The sequence below is a fragment of the Solanum lycopersicum genome, chromosome 1, assembly GCF_036512215.1.
Source record: "Solanum lycopersicum chromosome 1, SLM_r2.1".
Classification (NCBI taxonomy): domain Eukaryota; kingdom Viridiplantae; phylum Streptophyta; class Magnoliopsida; order Solanales; family Solanaceae; genus Solanum; species Solanum lycopersicum.
In genome coordinates this window covers 88,994,013-89,015,569 of record NC_090800.1, presented here as the reverse complement: position 1 = coordinate 89,015,569, position 21,557 = coordinate 88,994,013, and the positions used below count along the sequence as shown (strand labels likewise).

The window sequence follows — 21,557 nt, the reverse complement described above, 5'->3', positions numbered from 1 at the left end:
ATGTCGATACACTGTTGCTTAATTACTACAATATGTTTTATTCTCATTTTGGGGATTTGAAATTTTGTGATACTTGCAACCTCGCTTAACATAAGTGTCATCGTAATTAAAGGTATTGTACAGAGGTATTTGCATAATTTTCTAATTATATTTACATATACATTGAAAGTGTGGGTATAAGATATATAAATACAGATATATATTTATCCTTTTTGGGTAGTCAACTATTTGTTTGGGCAACTCCTTTTGGTGACATCTGTCCATGTGACTAAGGTCACTTTTGTATATCTTCATATCTCCTCTTGTAATTTTCGTCTCACCTGAAGTATAGGAATCTTAGACCATTATCTAGGTCCTTTTGGCTGGAATTCGACACACACTTCCTCTTGATAAGTGATAAAGAATCTATTTTTATGCTGGGTAATGTTTGATATTTTAATCATATCTCGTTCAATAGAACTTTGTTTACAGTGAGTAAATATGATTTGAACAGCTAATCGTATATATACAACTCTTATGTTTATGTAAAACTCTAATTTTGCTGTTATGAGTACGAAATAAGGGACACAACATAGGACAAGTTTATCCAGATTTTGGAATTAGAAATCTTCTTTGTTCAACTGTTAGTGTTTTGACTATATATTTGTGTACAAAACGTATTTTTCCGGTGATTCCTGATTATTTGCAAGCTTAAGATATGTACCTACATTTTTTATGAAGGATAGAATGTCCACTTCTGTTGTTTACTGTTTCAAATCTAAGTTGTGACATGAAGTGCTTTTGTTGGACATAGTTACTGTTTTAGGAATTTAGTCGTATTTGTATAAGCTAGGCTTACTTGTGAAGATAATCATATTTTACATCAACATTATTGAGCTGCAAGAAATTAAAGAAGTTATTTAATTGTATTCTTAAGGTTGTATATACTCATGAACAAGATGAGGACTTTCGTACGTTGGTAGGTCTATGGTTTGAACTCTTGAAGTGGTGTTGGACTGTTTTTTGTCTAAAGAAGTGAGGTTTGTGTATAATCTTATACTTATACTATTTTTAACTGTTGGTACATCTGAAAGATTATCTTGGTACCTTGGTTACCTCTTGCCACTTTGCATTATCGTGTTGTTGTCATTTAAGACGTTAAAGACTCTTGTGTAACTCGCTCACTTGTACGGATTATTTGAGCACTTGACACTCTTGTTGGGACGTTGTCCTTTTTGTGGTTGGGACTTTGTCACTATTGGTATGCCTCTTGATTCAGATCATTTGCTATCTTTACTTTGGATTTTTAGTTTGTCTTAAGTATGGGAGTTATCCATTTTAAGTATGAATGAGAAAACTATTTTTTATATGGTTCTTGGTTCTTTTGATTATTGGGCTTTGAGCCTTCTTGATACGGGGTGTCGATCCTTCTTGATACCTGTTCGTGCTTGGTGTGACGACGTGATGTATATATTGGGCGGGTCTTGCTAATGAACCTCTTGAAAAAATGTGCTATGAGCGTTATTGACATTTGAATCTTTAAATATCCAAGTTGATACTCGTTGTATATTGTTTATTCGATTTACTGATTTTGTTTCAATTATGCTGCCCTTGACTTGAGAATGATAAGTTGGTGAATCTGAGGGCTTCAAATCTATAGTTTTACACCACTAAGTTATATGTTTAGCGATAATCGTTTCTATCATAGGGATTGTTTGAGGACGCTTGAAGTTGATCATTGAAGATGGAGATTTTGAAAGCCTTAAGGAAGATTACACTTGCACATAGGCATATATATTTTGTATAACCTAGGAACTCTTGGAAATGATCGCTACAAAAAAACATATTATTCTTTTCTTGATTTACCAAAATTAATAAGTAAAACATTAAAATGAACAAACAAAAAAGTAAGAAATATATTGAACAAGTAAAAATGGACAAAGCTCGGAAAGATGATATTATTGAAACTGCTTACGTGGCACCGTGTGATGATTGTTGAATTATTTTTCGTTCCGCACATCACTTAAAACAAACCAAAAAGAAAGTTGAACGAAGAGCAAGAAATGACAAATAGCAATCAAATCCACTGTTTTGACAAATGCAGTCACCGCCGTCTCTTCTGAATTCCTCTTCTTTTTTTCTCAGGTAAAAATTAAAGTCTCTATCTTTCTCACCATCTCTATGTGTGAAAACTGAAAATTGAGGGATGTATGGGAAGCAGAAGAAGTTAAGGCCTCGACTTGACCGGACAAATGCCCTAAAAAACGTTGATTACGACGCTTCACAGTCGGTTCCGTCTTCGCCGTCGTCGTTAATAGATCAACCTGCTCACCGGACTAGGTCGCTTGACCTTTATCCTGTACCTGACCGGACAAGTTTCAGAATCGACGGTGCTGCTGGTGAATTCGACACTATTTGCCGCTCGCTAGGGCTTTCTCCTGAAGACTTTGCGATTCCGGTAGCTGCGTGGGAAGCTAGAAAACATTGCTCTCGTTCTGACAGATTGCGCAGCACCAGGTTTTCGGATGACCGCCGTGACTCTGATACTAAGCTTGACGACGCGAATGAACTGCCTGATAGTGTTACAACTGTTGTTAGGGTTACAGTTGACGCTGAATCGAACAGCCGGTTAAATAATTTGCCTGAAAATGTGAATGAGGTGACGATTAGTGAATCGGATGTAGAGACGGAATGCTCTCACTCTGACTGTTTCGGTTCTGAGGATGAGCTTGAGACTGCTGATGAGGTTAGAAATGGTGCTAGGGGTATTGTTGGCGGTAAATTGAAGCACTTATTATATTCATCACCTGAAAATTTGATTAAGGTTAGGGTTAGTGAATCAGTGGACGATAATTTGCCAACGGATGTGAAATGTGGAATTAAGGGTTTCAGACCACCAAGGCTGGCTCCTCCGACAGATGTGGACGATTTCACATCTGCTTGGGATTTTATCAAAAGTTTTGGTCCTGCCGATGATGAAGATATGGTTTCACCGTTACATGATGAGAGCACTTCTGATGACATACTTGTGAACGAGCAAGTAGAAGAGATTGCTAAGAACGAAGAGCGTAGTGAAGATTTTGTAAGAAATGCTTCACAAGTATCAGAATCTTCTTCGGAAATGTCCACTGATAGAGATAACAACTCCTCAGTCTTGAGGGCAGAAAATGATGGAGCCTGTGAAAAGCCACTCGAGCAGGCTGTAATAGATGCTGCTGAAAGTTCGAAGTCACCTTTTGATGATTCTTACAGCCTGATATCAAAGACAAGCTCCAAGTCACCCACCGGTGAATCCAATGACGTTATATCGGAGATGAGCTCTAAGTCACAGAGTAATGATTCATATGCATTGATTTCAAAGCCTTTACCTTCTGTTTCTCCAAATGGTTCCCCCAGTATAAAATCTTGGCAGAAGGGCGACTTTCTTGGGAGTGGATCATTTGGGACAGTGTATGAAGGCTTTACCGAGTAAGTGATTACATTTTACATCAATCCAGACTATGATATTGATACCAAGTAAATATGGATTCTTTGGTCTGTCCTTTGTTCTTTTGCATTTCTTGATTCCTTGCATTTTCAGACAGACTCCTTGCCTGCATTCCTTTTATATATATATATAAATTTTATATGTAGACACAGAGGCACCGATACAAATATGTGTATCTATATATATACATGTGTGTGAGGATGGGGTAGTGGTGGCGGCAGCTAAGGTCGAGCGACTAGCTAGTGCAATATTTGATGTTATCTATCTCACCATGCTCCTTAATACTCCTATAGAGGCCTGCAGAAAGAATGTTGTACTCATCTTATGTGTGTGTATCTTTTTCTAGTAGAAAAATATGTTTCTTTTCTTAAGATTCTTTCCTTGTTCTGCTGCGTGCAGTGATGGATTCTTTTTTGCCGTCAAAGAAGTTTCGTTGATTGACCCAGGAAACCAACAAAGCCTTCTTCAACTTGAACAGGTATTAGTTGGCCATTTCACTGCTTAGTTTTTTGGATTTTGTTTCTCCCTTATTCTCCTTACACCTTGTTTCTTTGTGCAGGAAATTTCTCTTCTAAGTCGTTTTCGACATAGAAACATAGTTCGCTATCATGGCACAAACAAGGTATGCTATCATAATCTGGAGTGTGCATCTTCTGCATACTTCCTCTTTGTTGTGTAATTTGTGAAATTATTGTTCAATTGTGCTGTACACATGGACAAAAGTACTACTATTAGATATTTTGAAAAGACGAATCTCTTTGGGTCTTTTAATTGGTAACATCATTGACTAGATGGAGATCTGATGACAGAACTGCAAACTCAAGAGAATTATTGTTCTCATCCTTACTTACAAATGCACAATGTTTTTCTATCTTCAGGACGAGAGCAAACTGTATATCTTTCTTGAGCTTGTTACAAAAGGTTCACTTGCTAGTGTCTATCGCAAGTATCGCTTGCGTGATTCCCATGTTTCAGATTACACCAGGCAAATCTTGAGTGGGTTGCATTATCTTCATTCCAGAGAAGTGATGCACAGGTGATACATATGTTCTCTCTATCTTGCTGAGTTGTGGTTATTATTTGTCTTCTCTTGCAATCAATGGGAGCAATATCTTGATTTGTTGACATCGTCTGCATGTGGAACTTATCTCTCCATCACTAGAAGACCATTTAGTTGCCATCGTGCCATGTTCTAAAGAAATTGATTTGATTCTGAGTGTGTAGTCCGTGAGCATTTCCTTGCTAAGAAATATCTTGCTTTGGTATCATCGAACTTCAAATCTCTTGCTATGTGCATGTGAAAAGGCTAAATTGTGCACAATATCTTTTGCATCTTCATTAAGGCACCATTAGTTGGCATTAAGGCATTTGAATGAAATGCTGTCTCTAGATTTGAACATCGAATGGTTAAGACTGCTTTTCTCAACATAATAAATATACAATTCAAATAGAAAAATACTCATTCCGTTTCAATTTGTTTGTCTTACTTTCCTTTTTAGTCTGTTTTAAAAAAGCCTCTTCTCTTTTTCGGGCACTAAATCTAACTTTCTACATGGCATTTTTAAATCTATAAGATTAAAGGGCCAGATATAAAAGTCCTTCCCATTTTTTATAAACTCGTGTCAATTCAAACAAGGCAAACAAATTGAAATTGAGGGAGTAATTAAATATATGAGAAATATAAATGTAAAAAATAAAATCATGGAGGGAACTCCTTACCTTTTTCAATCTGGTTGGACAAGGACCGAATCAATATGCTCATGGAGTGGTCTCATTGGATAACTCTTGGAAGGTGTATGTGATGTGCCTATATGAGCTCATTAAAATATGGTCCTTGCTGTTTACGGAAAGGTTTGTTCTCTGTATCTGCAAAGAACTCTAATTAGGAGTTGTCAAATAAATGGTGCTAGGGGAAAAGATGATCAGTTAGCTGTTAGTCAGTCATATTATCCTTTGCATAGGCAGAGTGGCCAAGCAACTTTTCTATTACACTATAATATCTGTATGACTTCATAGAGAATATGGGAAGTCTCTGAATACATTTTTTATATGATGTCATGGAAACTTCTTCTTTCTAAAACACTTGTTTATGCTCTACTTGAAGGGACATTAAGTGTGCCAATATATTGGTGGATGCTAATGGTTCAGTGAAGCTTGCAGATTTTGGACTGGCAAAGGTGAGATAGTTATGCAATCTGTAGTTTTTTCCTTTTATTGGTCTTATATCAATCAACTAACTTAATCTGAAACTAGCTGGGGTTGGCTATATGAATTGTTTAAATCAGTTCCAGTAATTCTATTCACCCTGGTTCATTACAACACATAATAATTTGTCCTTCCGCTCAAATTACTACTTCTCGTCTTGTAACTTGATAATTTCTTTACAGGCAACGCAAATGAATAACATCAAGTCTTGCAAAGGAACTGCATTCTGGATGGCCCCAGAGGTTTGTCTTCGGCATCACAGTTTTTCGAACTTGGAAGTCTATAATTCCTACTCTCTGAACCCCCAAAACCCACAGACCATAGATTTTTGATGCCTGTAGGTGGTTAAAAGTCATGGAAAAACAAGTGGATACAATCTTTCAGTCAGTGTTTTTAAAAAGAAATAAAAAAATTGGGGCCTCACTTCTATGCAGACTTGGTGCAAAATATGGCACATAAGAAAAAAGATCCATAATAGGAATTACCAATTTTTTGTAAGGTTTAGTTCAATAGGAATCTTCTAGTTTTGATAGCGATTTGTTTGGCAAAGAACAGAAATTGTTGAGAACATTTGGTGCTAGATAACCTGATTTTTCATACGGTGGATTGCTACGGGTATAATTGGAACGACATGGTTGGTGAGGATTCACATAGATGACCCAATTAGCTTGCGATTGAGGCATTGTTGCTGCTGTATAGTCTCACTCAGGGGTTTCTTTTCCTTTCTAATTTCATGCTGTATTGACATATGTTATTGATCCAATTAATTTTTGATAAACATTTTAACGAGGAGCTATTGAGTAATTTGCTATGGAGGCTTAGGTTTGGGAAAAGAAAGATAATGCACATTATACATGCCTATACTGCTAAGGATTTGTTAAGTGTTGATAGATGTTGCAATAGCTTAGATGAAGTTGCTTGTGCAATTTATGTAGCTCATGAGATACAATTAACAATTTAGGAGTAGAGTTCCACATATCTTTGCTGAAGCAACTGTCTGTTGGTAGAAGCAGGATACCTCTGGTTAATCCTGCCTAGGAAATTGTCATTTACTTCAACCCATTCAGTTTTCCATATTTTGAATGATTTCCAGGTGATCATATTTACTCTTTGCCATAATCTATTTGCATCGTTTTCTTATTGTTGAGTTTTAGCAAGATAGAAAAAGATTAAATGGTTTCAAGATATTTACAGCCTGGCTCATAAATTTGTCTTGGAGCTATTTCAGGTTGTTAATAGGAAGAGCAATGGATATGGTACTCCTGCTGATATATGGAGTTTGGGTTGCACTGTCTTAGAGATGTTAACTGGACAAATTCCTTATTCTCACTTGGAAGGGGTATGTTATATCTCAATCATTGAATTTTCTCTATGGAAATTGCAACCACTTAACTTTATGATGTATGTTTTGCTTGAGTGGGAGTATGAGAATGACTTCACCAGAGTCTACAATTGATCTCTTGCTTGTTTAATGTATGAATCATCTAAAATATGTAGTCTAAAGTGAAATAGGAGATTATTATGAACTCAAATGCAAAGGCTTAGTGAGAACATATAAGTTTCAAGAAATTTACATTCATGATCTAGTAGTTGACAACTGCTTGTACCTTAATTTATGTTCTCTTTTAACAGCCACTGTAAATTTTCCTGAAAATATTCTTCTATGAGCATGGGCGGGTGTCTTTTAGTATCTATTTCTCACTTCAATTGTAATAGATCTTCCTTAAGCTTTAAGGTGTAGGCCTGTAGCTGATCTACACATCAGAGGTAACTGTTGTTGCATAATATTGCATAACCAGTTTTAAGTCTTTTATATTCTTGGAAGAAGTCTACTTAGTAATAGTACTAGTAAGCACACTGATAATTACAACAATATAAGTCCTGAATAATCTAGTTTCTTTTTGCGCAAATAATGGAACTTCATGACTAGACAAATAGAGAAAAAAAAACATGGTTTATGGCTTAGAGAAGCTCTAGTTTTCCTCAGGTTTTAAGGGTATTCACATGTTAAGATCTTATCATTGTTTTGTGGGACAGATGCAAGCACTGTTCAGGATAGGCAGAGGTGAACCTCCTCCTATACCAGATACCTTATCGACAGAAGCTCAGGATTTCATAAAAAGCTGTTTGCGAGTTAATCCAAATGATCGACCAACTGCAGCTGAGCTACTAGAACATCCATTCGTTATGAAGCCGCTGTCAAATTTCTCAGGTCCTTTAGCGCCATAAATTCTGCTGTCAATTGTACTGAGGTAAATACCATCTGCATCTGTCAAGGTATAGGGAGTTCTATAGTTTGTCCTCCTTCCCACAAATTCAGGAAGAAAGTCTTGTGTGGGAGGGGATATGAAATGGCTTTTGGTAGCATTAAAAAAACTGACTTCTCTATAGAATAAGCTTGTAAGAGACTATTGAGTTAAACTTCCCTTGAGAGAAATGTTTTTGTTTTAAGCTATATCAACCTCACAAGTCATCAGTATTCGTTCATTGTTAAGGGGGAATTTCAAGGTCTATTATATGCTTCTCTTGTATTTAGTTAGTTCTTTTTAAACCTGCCTAGAATTCATGCTAGCATTGACATGGTATGCAATTTGCTACAGTGTACTCTTTAAGTCTTCATGCTCTTGCTTTCTCAAAAAGAAAATGGGTCTGCAAGCAGTGGCGGACCCAGGATTTTCTTTCAGGAGGTTCGAAAAATAAAAATATAAATGTGTAAACCATTCTTTTGGCACGTTTTTAAAATAAAAAATGCTTGAAAAACAGCACTGATTTTTTAAAACAAAAATAAAAAGTGATACTATAAAGAAAAATTAAATAAATGTTGTTACAGGGATTCAAACGTGGGGCGTGCAGCATAACAATCAGTGGTCTTACCATCAAACCATCTATTTTTATTTGTTATTGAGGGGTTCAAAATATATGCATCTACAGAAATACAAAAAAATTACTTTATATATATCGTGTATTTGTTGCCGAGGGTATTCGGGTCTGGACCCAATGTGGCCCCGCCCCTGTCTGCAAGTACTCATCTGATGCTTTGAGGACCGTGCAAGTCAAGGATCAATTTCAAATGAGATGCTTGTACAGGGGATTGGTTTGTGTTGCATCTAAGAAGTCTGTCAACTGAATTGCAAATATTTGGAGGTGAGCAGTTAAATGCTGAATGGTCATGTGTAAGTTGTTAGTAAGATTGAACAACAAAGTTCAGACATTGCACTTGTGCCTGGTTGTGCTCTGTCTATCCAAGATAAAAAGTAAATTGTTAGTGAAAATATCATTATATTATAAAGAAAATTGTATATACAAGATAAATGATATTGCTTGGTACACAAAGGACAATGATTGCACAGTTGGAAATGCTTCTTTTGCTGTTTTCCCCTGTTATGTTAAATGTGTAATATGTGATGTACTGTTAAAATTCATAGTTGACCTTATGTGATGTGTTTGCCAAGATACCTGAGAATCCTGGTATGATGGAAGCATTGTCCAGTTCAGTTATTTGCTAAATTGTGGCTTTCATACTCCATCAGAATTTGAGCGGCAGGCATTATTGGCCTGGAACTATAATAAGATGCAAAAGATCAGGTTTTCAAATCACTGGTTATAGTTCATACATTTGGAAGGCATGGTATGCTAAAAAAATCTAAACATAGCAGAATAAAGCTTTAACTGTGGACGGCAAGATATTCACGACTAAATAGGTGCGCTGATAATCCAACAACCTTGAACATATTCAATTCTGAATTTGTACAAAGGCTTACCTGCATATTTACTATTGAGCAGGCAGCCAGAGAATACTTGTAAGTTTCTTCATTAATGAGAATACAATGTGCACAATGAATTGTTGCACAACTAGTAAAACAAATAATCATGTTATTAGCTATGACTGTTACTGATATAGACTTTAGTATCCAGTAAACGTGCTATGAGATTTCTTCATCACGGCAGTTTTTGATGAGATAAACTCATTATATTTTGAAACCTTATGAACAGTGGCAAAGAATTCACGAGCACATATTTGCAGCTCTGCTTCACTCTGTGCTATTGTTTCCTGCAGTTTGGCCTTTGATAGCCAATGAGAATCAGGATTATACATATAAGAACACCCCACAAATTAACATTCATCGACATTTAGAAGTCATGCATTACAATATAATTCTGACTCATTGCAAAAAGACTTACCTTTGAGAAGTCCACCGCCTCCCTGTCAACCTGACCCAAATTCCCAGTTTCTGTTTCAACTTTCTCAAAACTATCTTTCTGGCTTTTGTTGCATAGCTAAATGTAAAATCCTGTTTTTCCTTCTTTACCAAGTCCAACTGACATCAATCATAAAAGGTTTTGCTTATAATCATGTTAGGCTTCAAGGCTGTTATAAGTTATAGCGATTACACTAAATTTATGGCCTTGTGTTTATCTGCGAACAAAACTTCTTTGGTGTCTCGACCTTGTAAAATCATGTTGAAGGATTAATAAACCAAGCAAGATGGGTCTCAGAGACACCTTTATACATCACGAATGAATTAACAGAAGACATTGATCAAGCTGATAGACCTCAACGTCTTAATTTGCCAATAAGGGTAACAAGTACCTTATTCATTCTCAAATCCAGACGTTGAAAGGCCAAAAATTCTCACTTGTGTAAAGACTCACATGCATGCAAGAGGTAAAAAAAACACTAAAATTGCATGGTTAAAGCAAAGAGGCTCTGATAAGACTGATTGACTATTTAATACGCTAAATAAAGAGAACAGAAAACTCAGCTGATGAGACACGATAAGTCAATCCCTACTGTAACTTCAATTGCTATTGTCCCAATTTATGTGGCACAATTGGAATTTCGAGACCCAAACTTCTAAACCCTGATCTTGAATTTGGACGTAGAAGTTCTTAAGTTTTTTAAAAATAAAATTTATATATTTGGTAACTTCGTAAAATGTAATAGTAATTCACAATTATTAACAACTTAAAAGGCATATAACAAAATTTCGGTCAAAGAAAAACTTGGTTGACTCTCGAAATTTCAACAGTGTTACATGAAGTGTAATTGAAGGAGTAAAACTCTTAAGAAGCTCAATTGAAAAATCGTCTATGTAGAAAACTTGAATTTCCCTTGGAAGTCATCTAAATTATCTGCTGAGAATTCAATATGCATAGAGGCTGAGTGCCAACTTGATATAATGGGAGCTATGACTATTAACTGAATGCTACTTGCAAGCAATCAACTGAGGTGGACAATACAATAGAATATCCTTCCATCCTTGTCTTATTACTCATACTCTTACAGCTCTATTTGGTCCAACTAAACTAGCATGGCAATACAACAAATCCTAGCCTAAAGAACAACAAACCTTGGATTAATGGAAACTTAAATCTCGTAATGTCAAATGGAAGTAAAGTCATTGTTCTTCCAAACAACAATTAACAATAAGAAAGAGTATGAGACTATACCTCCTTAAAGATTGGTTGCACTTGAGCATCAGCTCCTCCAGATTCTTGTAGTCATTCCTAGCTGCAGAGTCGAGGTCCACGCCTTCTCCTCCCATCTATTCCTCTGGTTCTCAATATCCCTTTCCAAAGTCAGGACCTCCCTTTTCATCCTCTCTGCATCCCTGGCATTATTCGCTTGATCCTCCACCCTATTCTTCAACTCCTCGTTCTCAACACAAATCATCTCCTTCTCTGCAACCATAGTCTCCAAGCCTTTCTCCATCGCCATCATATGCCCTTCTAACTGTTCAATCATGGCATGGAATTTCTTTACATCTTCCTCCAATGCACTCTTCTCATTCTCCAACACGTTTTCCTTTGATGGACCTGTCTCCATTGCCTCCAACTTCTCCTCTTGAGCCTTCACATCCCTCCAAAACATTCTCATTCTCAATTAACCGCTCCCTTTCTTGTTCCAACTCCTGCTTAAATTGATGATCCAATTCGTCCACTTGATCATCTTTTTCCCCTGAGGTAATGCAAATAACTCTCAATAGCGTTGCTCAACTCCTTATTCTCCGAAGCAGGTGGTTGAGCAGAACTCAGGCCGTGATTATCAAATTTACACAACTGAACAAAGACGGTGAATTGCTGTGTATAGACTAGCTCAATAATGAGGTGTCCCAGGGGCGCGTAATGCAGAGTTGTCCAATATCACTGGGAAATTTAAGGATTTCATTAGGCTTTGGAGATTGTCTTCTAGTTTTTTGCGAATCTAATGAGGAAAATCCAAAACGAGAGAGGATAAATTTAAGGGTTTAGATGAAGGGCGACTACCGGCAAAGCTTGTATCGGAATCACGGACGCCGGTGGAGAGATATTGCCGAAGTTGGAGGAGGATGTAGACGATCCGACACTGCTGGGTTCACACGGCGGCATCCGGCGCATCTTATTGACGGAAATTGTGGAAGATGCTGCTGTTGATCTGGATAGTGAAAGGTTTTTGAGTTCCCGCTTTGCAATTGAAAAATAGGGTTCCTTCATTGGGCGAATTTTGAACAGCGCGCCAAAATCAACTAGAATTATGATATATGCGGGTTTGTTTTTTTTTTAAAATCATACAAATGGTATTAAATAAAGAGAAAATTGTCAAAAATGCCCCTCAACTTTGTTTTATTAGTTGATTATGTTCTCATCGTTAAAGTGAAGTTATTTTTACCGTTACCGTTACTATTTTCATCATTTTTATCCCTTAATTGGATGAAAAAACTAAATAAACTAAAATTACAATTGAATGACCCGATTTTCTCTTTTAATCGAACTTGATTCATTATATCAAATTAAAATCCTAAACACATTTTTTTAATTTCTCCATCTCTTTTCTGTTGAAACACATGTTACTAAAATATGTGATCAGATTTGCTACCAATCCCTACGTTCCAACTTTAATTTTTGGATCTCATTTCTATCAATTTGTGGCTGTTGTTTTCCAGCCTTGATGCTCGCTTAATTATGTTGTTGGTTTAATTTATTAACGGTGCTTTCAGTTGTTTTCCGGTGGGGGTTCTGTTTGTTGGTTGTTTGGAGGTTGGAGAACGATAGTCTGGTGATCATTTGCTGGTTATTTTAGCTTGGGTGATGGAGGTCTGAGTTTTGGTGGGCTGAAATGTGGTTTTACTATCAGATTTTGGCATGGAAAGGATGGTGTTTGAGAGTTGTTTTAGAACGGTTTCGCAACTGTTTGAATGATTCCGATGGTGGGTGATTTGTTTAATGTTGTTTCAGCTTAGAACTGTCAGAAAATTGAGACGAAAGGTCTTGTATTGGCACCAGAAAGTAGAGAAAAATGGGTTTGTTGTTAATGTTTTCTGTTTGGTGTTGATCCTGGGTTTGGTGGCTTTTGAGTGGTGGTTTCAATTGGTCGTTTGGAGGTTGTTTCGGTGGTGTTTCGTCGGAAAAAAGGAGAAAATGAATGGGATTTTTGGGTCGTTGGAGCTTGATTTGGGTTTTAAATTTGGTAAATGGGTCGGGCTCTTATTAAAATGAGAAAATCAGGTCATACAATTGAAATTGGGTAATTTTAGTTGATTTGGATTTTCCATCCAGTTAAGGGGTAAAACTGGTGAAAATAGTAACAGTAGGGGATAAAAATAACTCTACTTTAACGATAAGGGTATAATCAACCAATAACACAAAGTTGAGGGTATTTTGGCCCTTTTTCCTTAAATTAATATTTAATAACTGGAATAGTAGATTTTATGACTATCTCGTAGAGTTAGAAAAATTGCTTTTGAAAGATTATCAACTCAAGTGTAGTAATTTATTTTTTTTGAATAAAAGAAGATGAAAAAAATCATGAAGATTATTTAGCAACTAATAAGGGAATCAATGTAAAACCTACAAGAGAAGGAATAAGAAGTTAAGAATCGTATGATAATCGAAACGTAATAAACAACAAACAATGATAGATATCAAAAGCAAAAACTATATTATTACAAATAATACGACAACAAACATCAACATCCATTGTTTGTTAACCTTTTACCCCATTGAGTGTCCTCCACGCCCTCATGTTTAAGATAGTATTCTTGGTAATTAGAAGTTATTTTGTGTCGTGACTGATTAGCTCTCTGAATACTTCTTCTGCCTATTCTACTGCTTCTCGAATCTACTATAACTAACCTCTCATATCTCCTCAGTGCAGCATATGCACATCTCTTATTCATACGTTTAGATCATCTCAGAGTTACTTTCTTCCTATCACAAGAGGTTACTCTGTCCTTATCTTGGATATTCTTATTCATAATTTTATTGCTCTTGGTATATAGGTCCACTCTGAACATACAATTAAGGTATAATATATTTTCATTTTCATTTTTAGTAGATTACCAAATAAATTTTATGATATATTTATCTTACAATAACATATTTAACGTATTTTTACAGAATATTAAAAGGTAAATATGTATACAAATTCTACTCATATTAAATAAAATAAAGTTTTGTTTTTATACTCTCCACTCAATTATCAAACCTTACTAATCATAATAAAAAGGGAAACATTCAAAATAAAGGAATCAAGAAAAAATATTAAAGCAAACAAGAAAATTCATACTAAAAACACAAGCATCTATGACAAAGTAATATGATAATCCAAGTGCAATATATAACAAAAAAAAATAGAATTACAAGAAATTTCTCGATAATATTGTGACTCGTTTGGTTTGAATTCATATTTGATGGAATTAATTATGATGAAATAAGTTATGCTAAGAATATTTTTTATTGACTATTTGGTTTGTTGTATTCAAAATAATAAATCTTCTAAACAACATATATGTGTACGAGAACACCCTTCATGAATGTGAGAAGTAATATATAAAAAGTGTTTAAAGGGATATTTTTGTCAATTAGTCATTTTGTCCATGGATAAGTTATTTCAGAATTATTATACCATTCAAGAAAAGAAATAACTTATATCGGTACTAATTATTAATTGTAGGATCCTTTAATACTAGAAATTTTTTAAAATTAAATAAGGACATATTAGGAAAAAAAATTATTGTCCTTTCTTGATTTGTTAAAATAGACAAGTAAATAGGAATAGATATAAAAGAATATGTGGTCACATGAATAAGTAAATAGTGATAGAGGGAGTAGTTAACAAAGTAAAAATAGTTTATATTTAATGGGGCTAGAGGATAAATTTGGCGGCTATTTATGTAAAGATACCTGCACATCCAACCGATTCGTAATTCGGGTCACACAGCCCAATGTCGTCGCAATATAAAACCCTTTTAGCTTTGCACATATCCCGCAAAAAAAAAGAAAAAAAGAAAAAGAAAATTCACTGAAAAATACCGTTCCCTCCAATTCTCTACAAACCCTCGTAAAAATCCCCAAACTCCACAAAACCCAAACCCTCACGCACTCAAAACAGAAGAAGAAAAATCTTAAGGCAATTCTTGAAATTGTTTAATGGGGAAAGACGAAGATGAGATGCGGGGTGAAATTGAGGAGAGGCTGATAAACGAGGAGTACAAGATTTGGAAGAAGAATACTCCTTTTCTTTACGATCTGGTTATTACTCACGCGCTTGAATGGCCTTCGCTCACCGTCGAATGGTTACCGGACCGGGAAGAGCCGTCGGGAAAGGATTATTCCGTTCAGAAGATGATTTTGGGGACTCATACATCGGAAAATGAGCCTAACTATCTCATGCTTGCTCAGGTTCAGCTGCCTCTTGAGGATGCTGAGAATGATGCCCGCCACTATGATGATGATCGGTCTGAATTTGGCGGATTTGGTTGTGCCAATGGCAAGGTTTGAATCTATTCTGTTTTATGCCTTGTTTGGCTGTTTTATATGGGTTTTCATTTTCTGGATGTTTTATTTTACTACATTTTTCTGGCTAATTTCAGTGTTAACGTCTGAGATTTACTTGTTTTGTACTAGAGTTTAGTTGTTCTAGGGCAGCCTGTTTAAGAATCTCTTGAATTTTGATAGCTTTGGGATTATGTTATATAGTAAATGGTTTAAAGTTTATTAACAACACTATAACAAGTAACCAGTGTAGTCCCAGAGGGTAGTGTGTACACAGACTTACTCCTACCTTGTGGAGTTCGAGAGGTTGTTTACAATAGACCGTTGGCTCAAAGTTTTCTCCTTTGCAGCGTAGGTACTAGGGAGTTGTGAATTGGAAGTTGTCAGTTCATTCATGGATTTTGCTCAAGGTACAGTTAATATTTCATCAAAAATTCACCAAAGGGGAAAAAAGGGGGCCTAGCATAATTAGTGCACCATTTTCTGACCCACCACCACACCAAATAAGGGCACCTAATAGGTCAATCCCTTTGGGCAGAGTGAACTCTTTGACTGACATTTTCTTATTGAAATTTTATGCGTTGTTGTAGTTTTTATTATTCCTCTGCTTCTTTCTCTGTCCTGATATTGTTGAAAGGTTCTCTTCATAAAGGGCACTTGAGGCTTTTATATCATATATGAATAATGATGCTTGGACCCCAAATCAGTAGTGATTTGCTGGTAGCTTAGGTGAAATGGGTTGTAACAAAGCCAATGCTTCCTGATTCGGCTAGCGTTCTAAAACTAATGGTTTAGTTGCTCCACTCATTTGAATGTGAAGATGATTGGAAGCAACATTGCTGCAGGAGAAAACTGATGAAGTTTTGAATAGTCAGCTAGAACTTTAAAAAGCTTATGAGAATACCACTTATGACTATCACCTTTTAGTGTAGATTGATGTCACAGATATCAAAGGTACTATCCACATAGAGTCAGTGATAAATTGATAATGAATTCTTCTATTTATGATGAGGGCATGGAACTGTAAAATCTTATTCTCTAAAAAGGTTTTAAAAATGGTCTGTCAGTTCCAATTATCACTTGAAGGCCTTACTCTGATATCTTTTTGCTGTACTATTATTTCCCATAATATCAGAGTGAATTTCTTGTCTCTGTTTCAACATTGAGTGGCTTATGTATAATGATAAATATTTCTCTTTCAGGTACAAATAATCCAGCAAATAAATCACGATGGAGAGGTTAATCGGGCTCGATATATGCCCCAAAACCCATTTATCATTGCAACTAAGACAGTTAGTGCTGAAGTATATGTTTTTGACTACAGTAAACATCCATCTAAGCCTCCTCTAGATGGTGCATGCAATCCAGATTTGAGGTTAAGAGGCCACAGTACAGAGGGGTATGGTTTGTCTTGGAGTCAATTTAAGCAGGGTCATCTATTGAGTGGTTCAGATGACTCACATATATGTTTATGGGACATTAATGCCACTCCCAAAAATAAGGCTCTAGAGGCTATGCAGATATTTAAGGTTTGCCTCGTGTTTTTTTTTCTGACGAGTCTGCAGAGGATAGATATTGCCATGTTACACTGCATAGATTATCAATTTGTTGCACCCACTTACTACTTGTAGTTTTATCTTGTGCAAATAACCATAATTGATAATTGGAGAAGAACTTGTATGCTTTCCCTTCCAGCAAACACCCCCAGGCACCTCGAAGTAAAAAAAGATCAAGCGAAGCAGAATAGCATGAGTTCTCTTTATTAATATCATGTTACAAAGTTAAACTGTAACTTCAATAGTGTCCCAACTTTTGTCTCAAAGGATATTTTTGGTATCATCTTCTCTACTATTTGCTGTCTGAAGCTTCAGTCTACCTAGCATGGACAAGAATCTTGTCTCTCGTATTATTTTCTCATTAAGCTTTTGTCAGCTGTTGTTGGTTTATTCTAATATTTAAAATGTGTAGGTTCATGAAGGTGTTGTTGAGGATGTAGCTTGGCATCTGAGGCATGAGTATTTATTTGGCTCTGTTGGGGATGATCAGTATTTGCACGTATGGGATCTGCGAACTCCATCAGTGACCAAGCCTATACAATCTGTAGTTGCACATCAAAGTGAGGTGCGGCTTAGACTTCTTAGCTGGACTTTTCCACGTTTATGTAGTTAATAATGCTTCCCTTTTGACTGGTGTAAGAACCACTCAGATATGTCTTCTTAACATTGTTGGCAGTCTTTTGATTTTCTTGCACAGAAATGTGAGGATCTTGTGCTTACAAAATAATTATAGTTTTTCTTGAAACTAGAATTAGTGTTTCCCAATTTTTACCTGTACTTTTTTTTCTTTTCATTTTCGTGGGTTTACATTATTGGATGTGCAAACAAGTGATTGCTGTGTGTGTAAACTATAATGTGATGCTCATGTCTGGATGAATTTCTGTTTCGTTTTAAATGGTTTAAGGAGAAGATCCTGCCTTCCATACTCTCTGCTGATTATTAAATGTACAATATCATAGAAGGATGATCATTACTGCACATGGCCTATTATGAAAAACATTTCTGAATGCAGTTATCTAGATTTTTTGTGAACAAGCAGTCTTGTGTTGATGATTGTACATGATTGACCTCCTTTCTCTTTTGATCAGGTTAACTGCTTAGCTTTCAACCCCTTTAATGAATGGGTTGTAGCAACGGGGTCTACAGACAAGACAGTTAAATTATTTGATCTACGCAAGATTTCTACTGCACTTCATACTTTGGATTGTCACAAGTAAGATGTCTTCCTTACATATACTTTTGAGGAAAATGTTGGCTCCGTCATCATTCGTGTTAAATAGTATAATAGAAGCTTGTTCATCTGTATTTACAGTTGCTTATCATTAATTTCCTTGCAACTTTTCTGCAGGGAGGAAGTTTTCCAGGTTGGGTGGAATCCAAAGAATGAAACCATTTTAGCTTCTTGTTGCCTTGGTAGGAGACTCATGGTTTGGGATCTCAGCAGGTTACTCTTCCAACTATCCTTACTAGTATTTTCATAATATCAGAGTGAATGTTCTGTCGGTCCAGTGGGTGCTTTTATTCTATCTTGCTCTTTGATGTTTTGAATTTTAATTATTCCATCTATAAGTTAACACCTGCCTTATCTTGCCAGCTATAGTTCACCTAGAGTTGTGATCTATCATCTCTATTCCTTCCCTCTTCTCCCACATGGCGTCAATCCCTGTACTCCTTAGAAAACTATCCCATTTCATTGTTTGCTACTGCCCATTTATTTGGAAAAACACCTTTTAGTCCTAGATTAGTATTTTGGCACTTCCTTTATAGGTTGCAACTTTGTCATCTCACTCAACATGTGATTTGGAACTCTGAAATAGGCTCATTCTGTTGTGTGCTCGAGTCAATATTGTACTGAATTGTCCTAGCATGTGAAAATGACTACGTCATATGCTCTACTGAGTTTTGGCATGTGTAGAATTGAAGTTCCATGTTGATTTGTGCACATGATAATCCAGATGTACAATTATATTATCATGTGGTCCGAATCTGAGTTTCTGATCCAAGTCTCAGTATCTGGGATTGCACTTATTCACTGAATTGTTTTGGTGGTATCAATCCATTGTTTCTCCTTTGTGACAACTTGTGTATTGAAGTTGGACTTTGACATTAGAGATATCATTGCGTTAAGGATTTGAAATCATGTACTTTAAAAGGAACTTCAGTTTTAACCAGTGATATTTTCTTGTGTCAAAAAAGGCCATTTCTGCTCAGTGATACATTTAACATCTACGCTTGAATGCCACATCTGGCGTTACATGGGATTTATTTTAGATGATTCACAGAAATCACTAGAGGTTTTATATATAATGTTCCCTTTAAGATCTGCAGGCTGCAGTAAACCTGAGATTTCACTTTTTTAAAATTTGATTTAGGATCGACGAGGAACAAACTCCAGAAGATGCGGAAGATGGACCACCAGAGTTGCTCTTTATTCATGGTGGCCACACAAGTAAAATTTCAGACTTCTCATGGAACCCATGTGAAGATTGGGTCGTTGCTAGTGTTGCCGAGGATAATATACTACAAATCTGGCAGATGGCTGAAAACATCTACCATGATGAAGATGACCTGCCTGGAGATGATGCCCCCAAAGGCCCTTAGGATACTAATATAGCCCTTAGGAGGGTATTGTAACATCAACTAGGAGAGGCTAAAAAGATGCTTGTTCTATTTGCCCCTCTACTCCCCCACATTGTTGCGTTATTTTTTCTTTTCGATTTTTCCTTTTGAACTGAGCTTCTCTACTACTGTGATGATATCTATGACTGTTACTTTAACAACTTTGTTTTTCTCTTTTAACATTTCATTTTTGTATTTAGATGAGAAAATATTGAGCCCATAGTTGCTTTTTTCCCAATTGGCAAATGATTTGGCCAGCTTTATACTTTTCTAGATTCTATTTCTTTTTTTCCTCCATAGTTGGCTGTGATTGCTTAAAGATGAAAGCAAAGTTCATATGAGTTGATGATGTAACTTTATTCTCATAAAGAATAGGATTGTGACAGGCTAGGCTACTAACATGGGCATGTGAGCTTAATTGTATGCTTTAATATAGGGGGTGGTGGTGATCTATTCCAGTCCCTCATTCTGTAAACCTGCAATAGTTTCACGTGAGAGACAGTTAACAGATTAACCCACAAAAGATGGAGCACTGCCAACCCTATCTGTTTAGCCAAAAAAATGATCTTTCGTTTGGTATTGGGACAAGGAACAATAATATCGAAATAAAATGTAGATTGATTCGTTTATATCATCTCAAAATCGAGATAACTTTGTCAATATTTCTTCCTTTCTTTTATTAACTTGTCTATTTTAACAAATCAAAAGAGATTTTTATCCATACCAATTTATTTAGTATTAATCTCTATTAATTAGTGAGACATTAAATTAAGGATGAATTAAAGATAATAAAAAATAATCTTATGGTAAATGCTACTTGTATATTTCGTGATATTTCTTTATGCATTGCATATACAGTCGATTAAATCTTAAATTATTTTTTTTGATCATTACTATTCTCGGATCGACATATATGTACATGTACAATTTCGTAAGGTAATTACTGAAAAATAAATAAATCTCGCAAAACCTAATAAAGTATAATTCTTTTTAATTACGCAATGTAAAGCGTACGTGATCCACCTCATTAAGTATTACTTGTAAATTAATAATTTATATAGTTGAGCTAAACTAAATTATACGTGTGGTAAGTATGTTGTCACTGTGGATGTGTATCAGATATTAGGTAAAATTATATTCTCAATTCAGCAACATTCAACCATCAATTTTCGTAATAAAATGAGTTATTGGACTTATAATTTTTGAAATTTAAAGTTATTTTTATGCATGCATGTTACTTGAATAAAATCTTAAATTCTATGAGTAGAAATTTCAAAATCTGATCTGATAATATTTAAAGATTGAATTTAAAAGAAAATCAAATTTCATAATCCAACAAATATTGAAAGATTGATTTTAAAAAGTTTGATCCGAAATTAATGAACAAATATTATCTGAGCAATAGTATATATGGCTATACAACTTGCCCATGAGATGGTAATAAATAATCCTACTCAAGTAGGAAAACTCTAGAGTTCTAGACTCTATTTTTCCTTTATATCTCTCAACTCTTCCATAATGTTTTGATCAATCTATATTTATAATTAATTTTAATTGAATTTTTTTTCTATAATAGCTGGAACTTGGGACTAGAATTGCCTAGTTGATAAGACACAAATAAAACAAAATAAAATAAGAAATGAGATTTGATAGAGATTTTTCTTTTAATTAAAATTTTTATCAAAAAAACTTGTTCTAAGTGAACTTTACTCAATATATAAATTAATTAAATCGATAGGTCTTGAATATCGAATGATTAAACCAAAAGAAGATAATAGTAAAAAGCAAAGGATTACACCAAAATTTTATTGAATTAAGTATATTATATGATTAACCTAGTTTTTGATGTTAATGTTTTGACATATTGTGCCCAAGTTGGAAAAAAAGAGAGGAGGTGAACAAAATAGACTGGCTTTCTATTTGATGATGAAATAATCGTCAAATACATAGGTAAAGAC

At 35.4% G+C, this 21,557-nt stretch overlaps 3 protein-coding genes across 4 annotated transcripts; 2 read left to right on the top strand and 1 right to left on the bottom strand.

The window, feature by feature from the left end:
- Positions 1-1,995: 1,995 nt before the first annotated feature.
- Positions 1,996-9,028, top strand: LOC101263165 (mitogen-activated protein kinase kinase kinase 1-like). The gene is made up of 9 exons (XM_004230475.5): positions 1,996-3,447; positions 3,866-3,944; positions 4,026-4,088; positions 4,345-4,502; positions 5,571-5,643; positions 5,854-5,913; positions 6,900-7,010; positions 7,709-7,923; positions 8,502-9,028. Exons 1-8 carry the CDS (start codon positions 2,186-2,188, stop codon positions 7,898-7,900), a joined length of 1,998 nt encoding a protein of 665 aa, XP_004230523.1. The 5' UTR covers positions 1,996-2,185; the 3' UTR covers positions 7,901-7,923; positions 8,502-9,028.
- A 329-nt stretch (positions 9,029-9,357) lies between these two features.
- Positions 9,358-12,092, bottom strand: LOC138340767 (kinetochore protein NDC80 homolog). Of its 2 annotated transcripts, none has more exons than XM_069292925.1 (2): positions 11,123-12,092; positions 9,358-9,734 (listed from the first exon to the last, which is right to left on the bottom strand). In XM_069292925.1, exon 1 carries the CDS (start codon positions 11,547-11,549, stop codon positions 11,151-11,153), a length of 399 nt encoding a protein of 132 aa, XP_069149026.1. In that variant the 5' UTR covers positions 11,550-12,092; the 3' UTR covers positions 9,358-9,734; positions 11,123-11,150. The 2 variants fall into 2 exon arrangements, with proteins under 2 accessions (XP_069149026.1, XP_069149027.1); XM_069292926.1 differs by lacking the exon at positions 9,358-9,734 and adding an exon at positions 9,854-9,990 and having other exon boundaries at positions 11,123-11,692.
- Positions 12,093-14,937: 2,845 nt separating this feature from the next.
- MSI1 (WD-40 repeat-containing protein MSI1) lies at positions 14,938-19,860 on the top strand. Its single transcript, NM_001247073.2, has 6 exons — positions 14,938-15,424; positions 16,627-16,953; positions 17,393-17,545; positions 18,069-18,193; positions 18,329-18,424; positions 19,353-19,860. The coding sequence occupies exons 1-6, from the start codon at positions 15,080-15,082 to the stop codon at positions 19,579-19,581; spliced, it is 1,275 nt and encodes a 424-aa protein (NP_001234002.1). The 5' UTR covers positions 14,938-15,079; the 3' UTR covers positions 19,582-19,860.
- Positions 19,861-21,557: the final 1,697 nt, after the last annotated feature.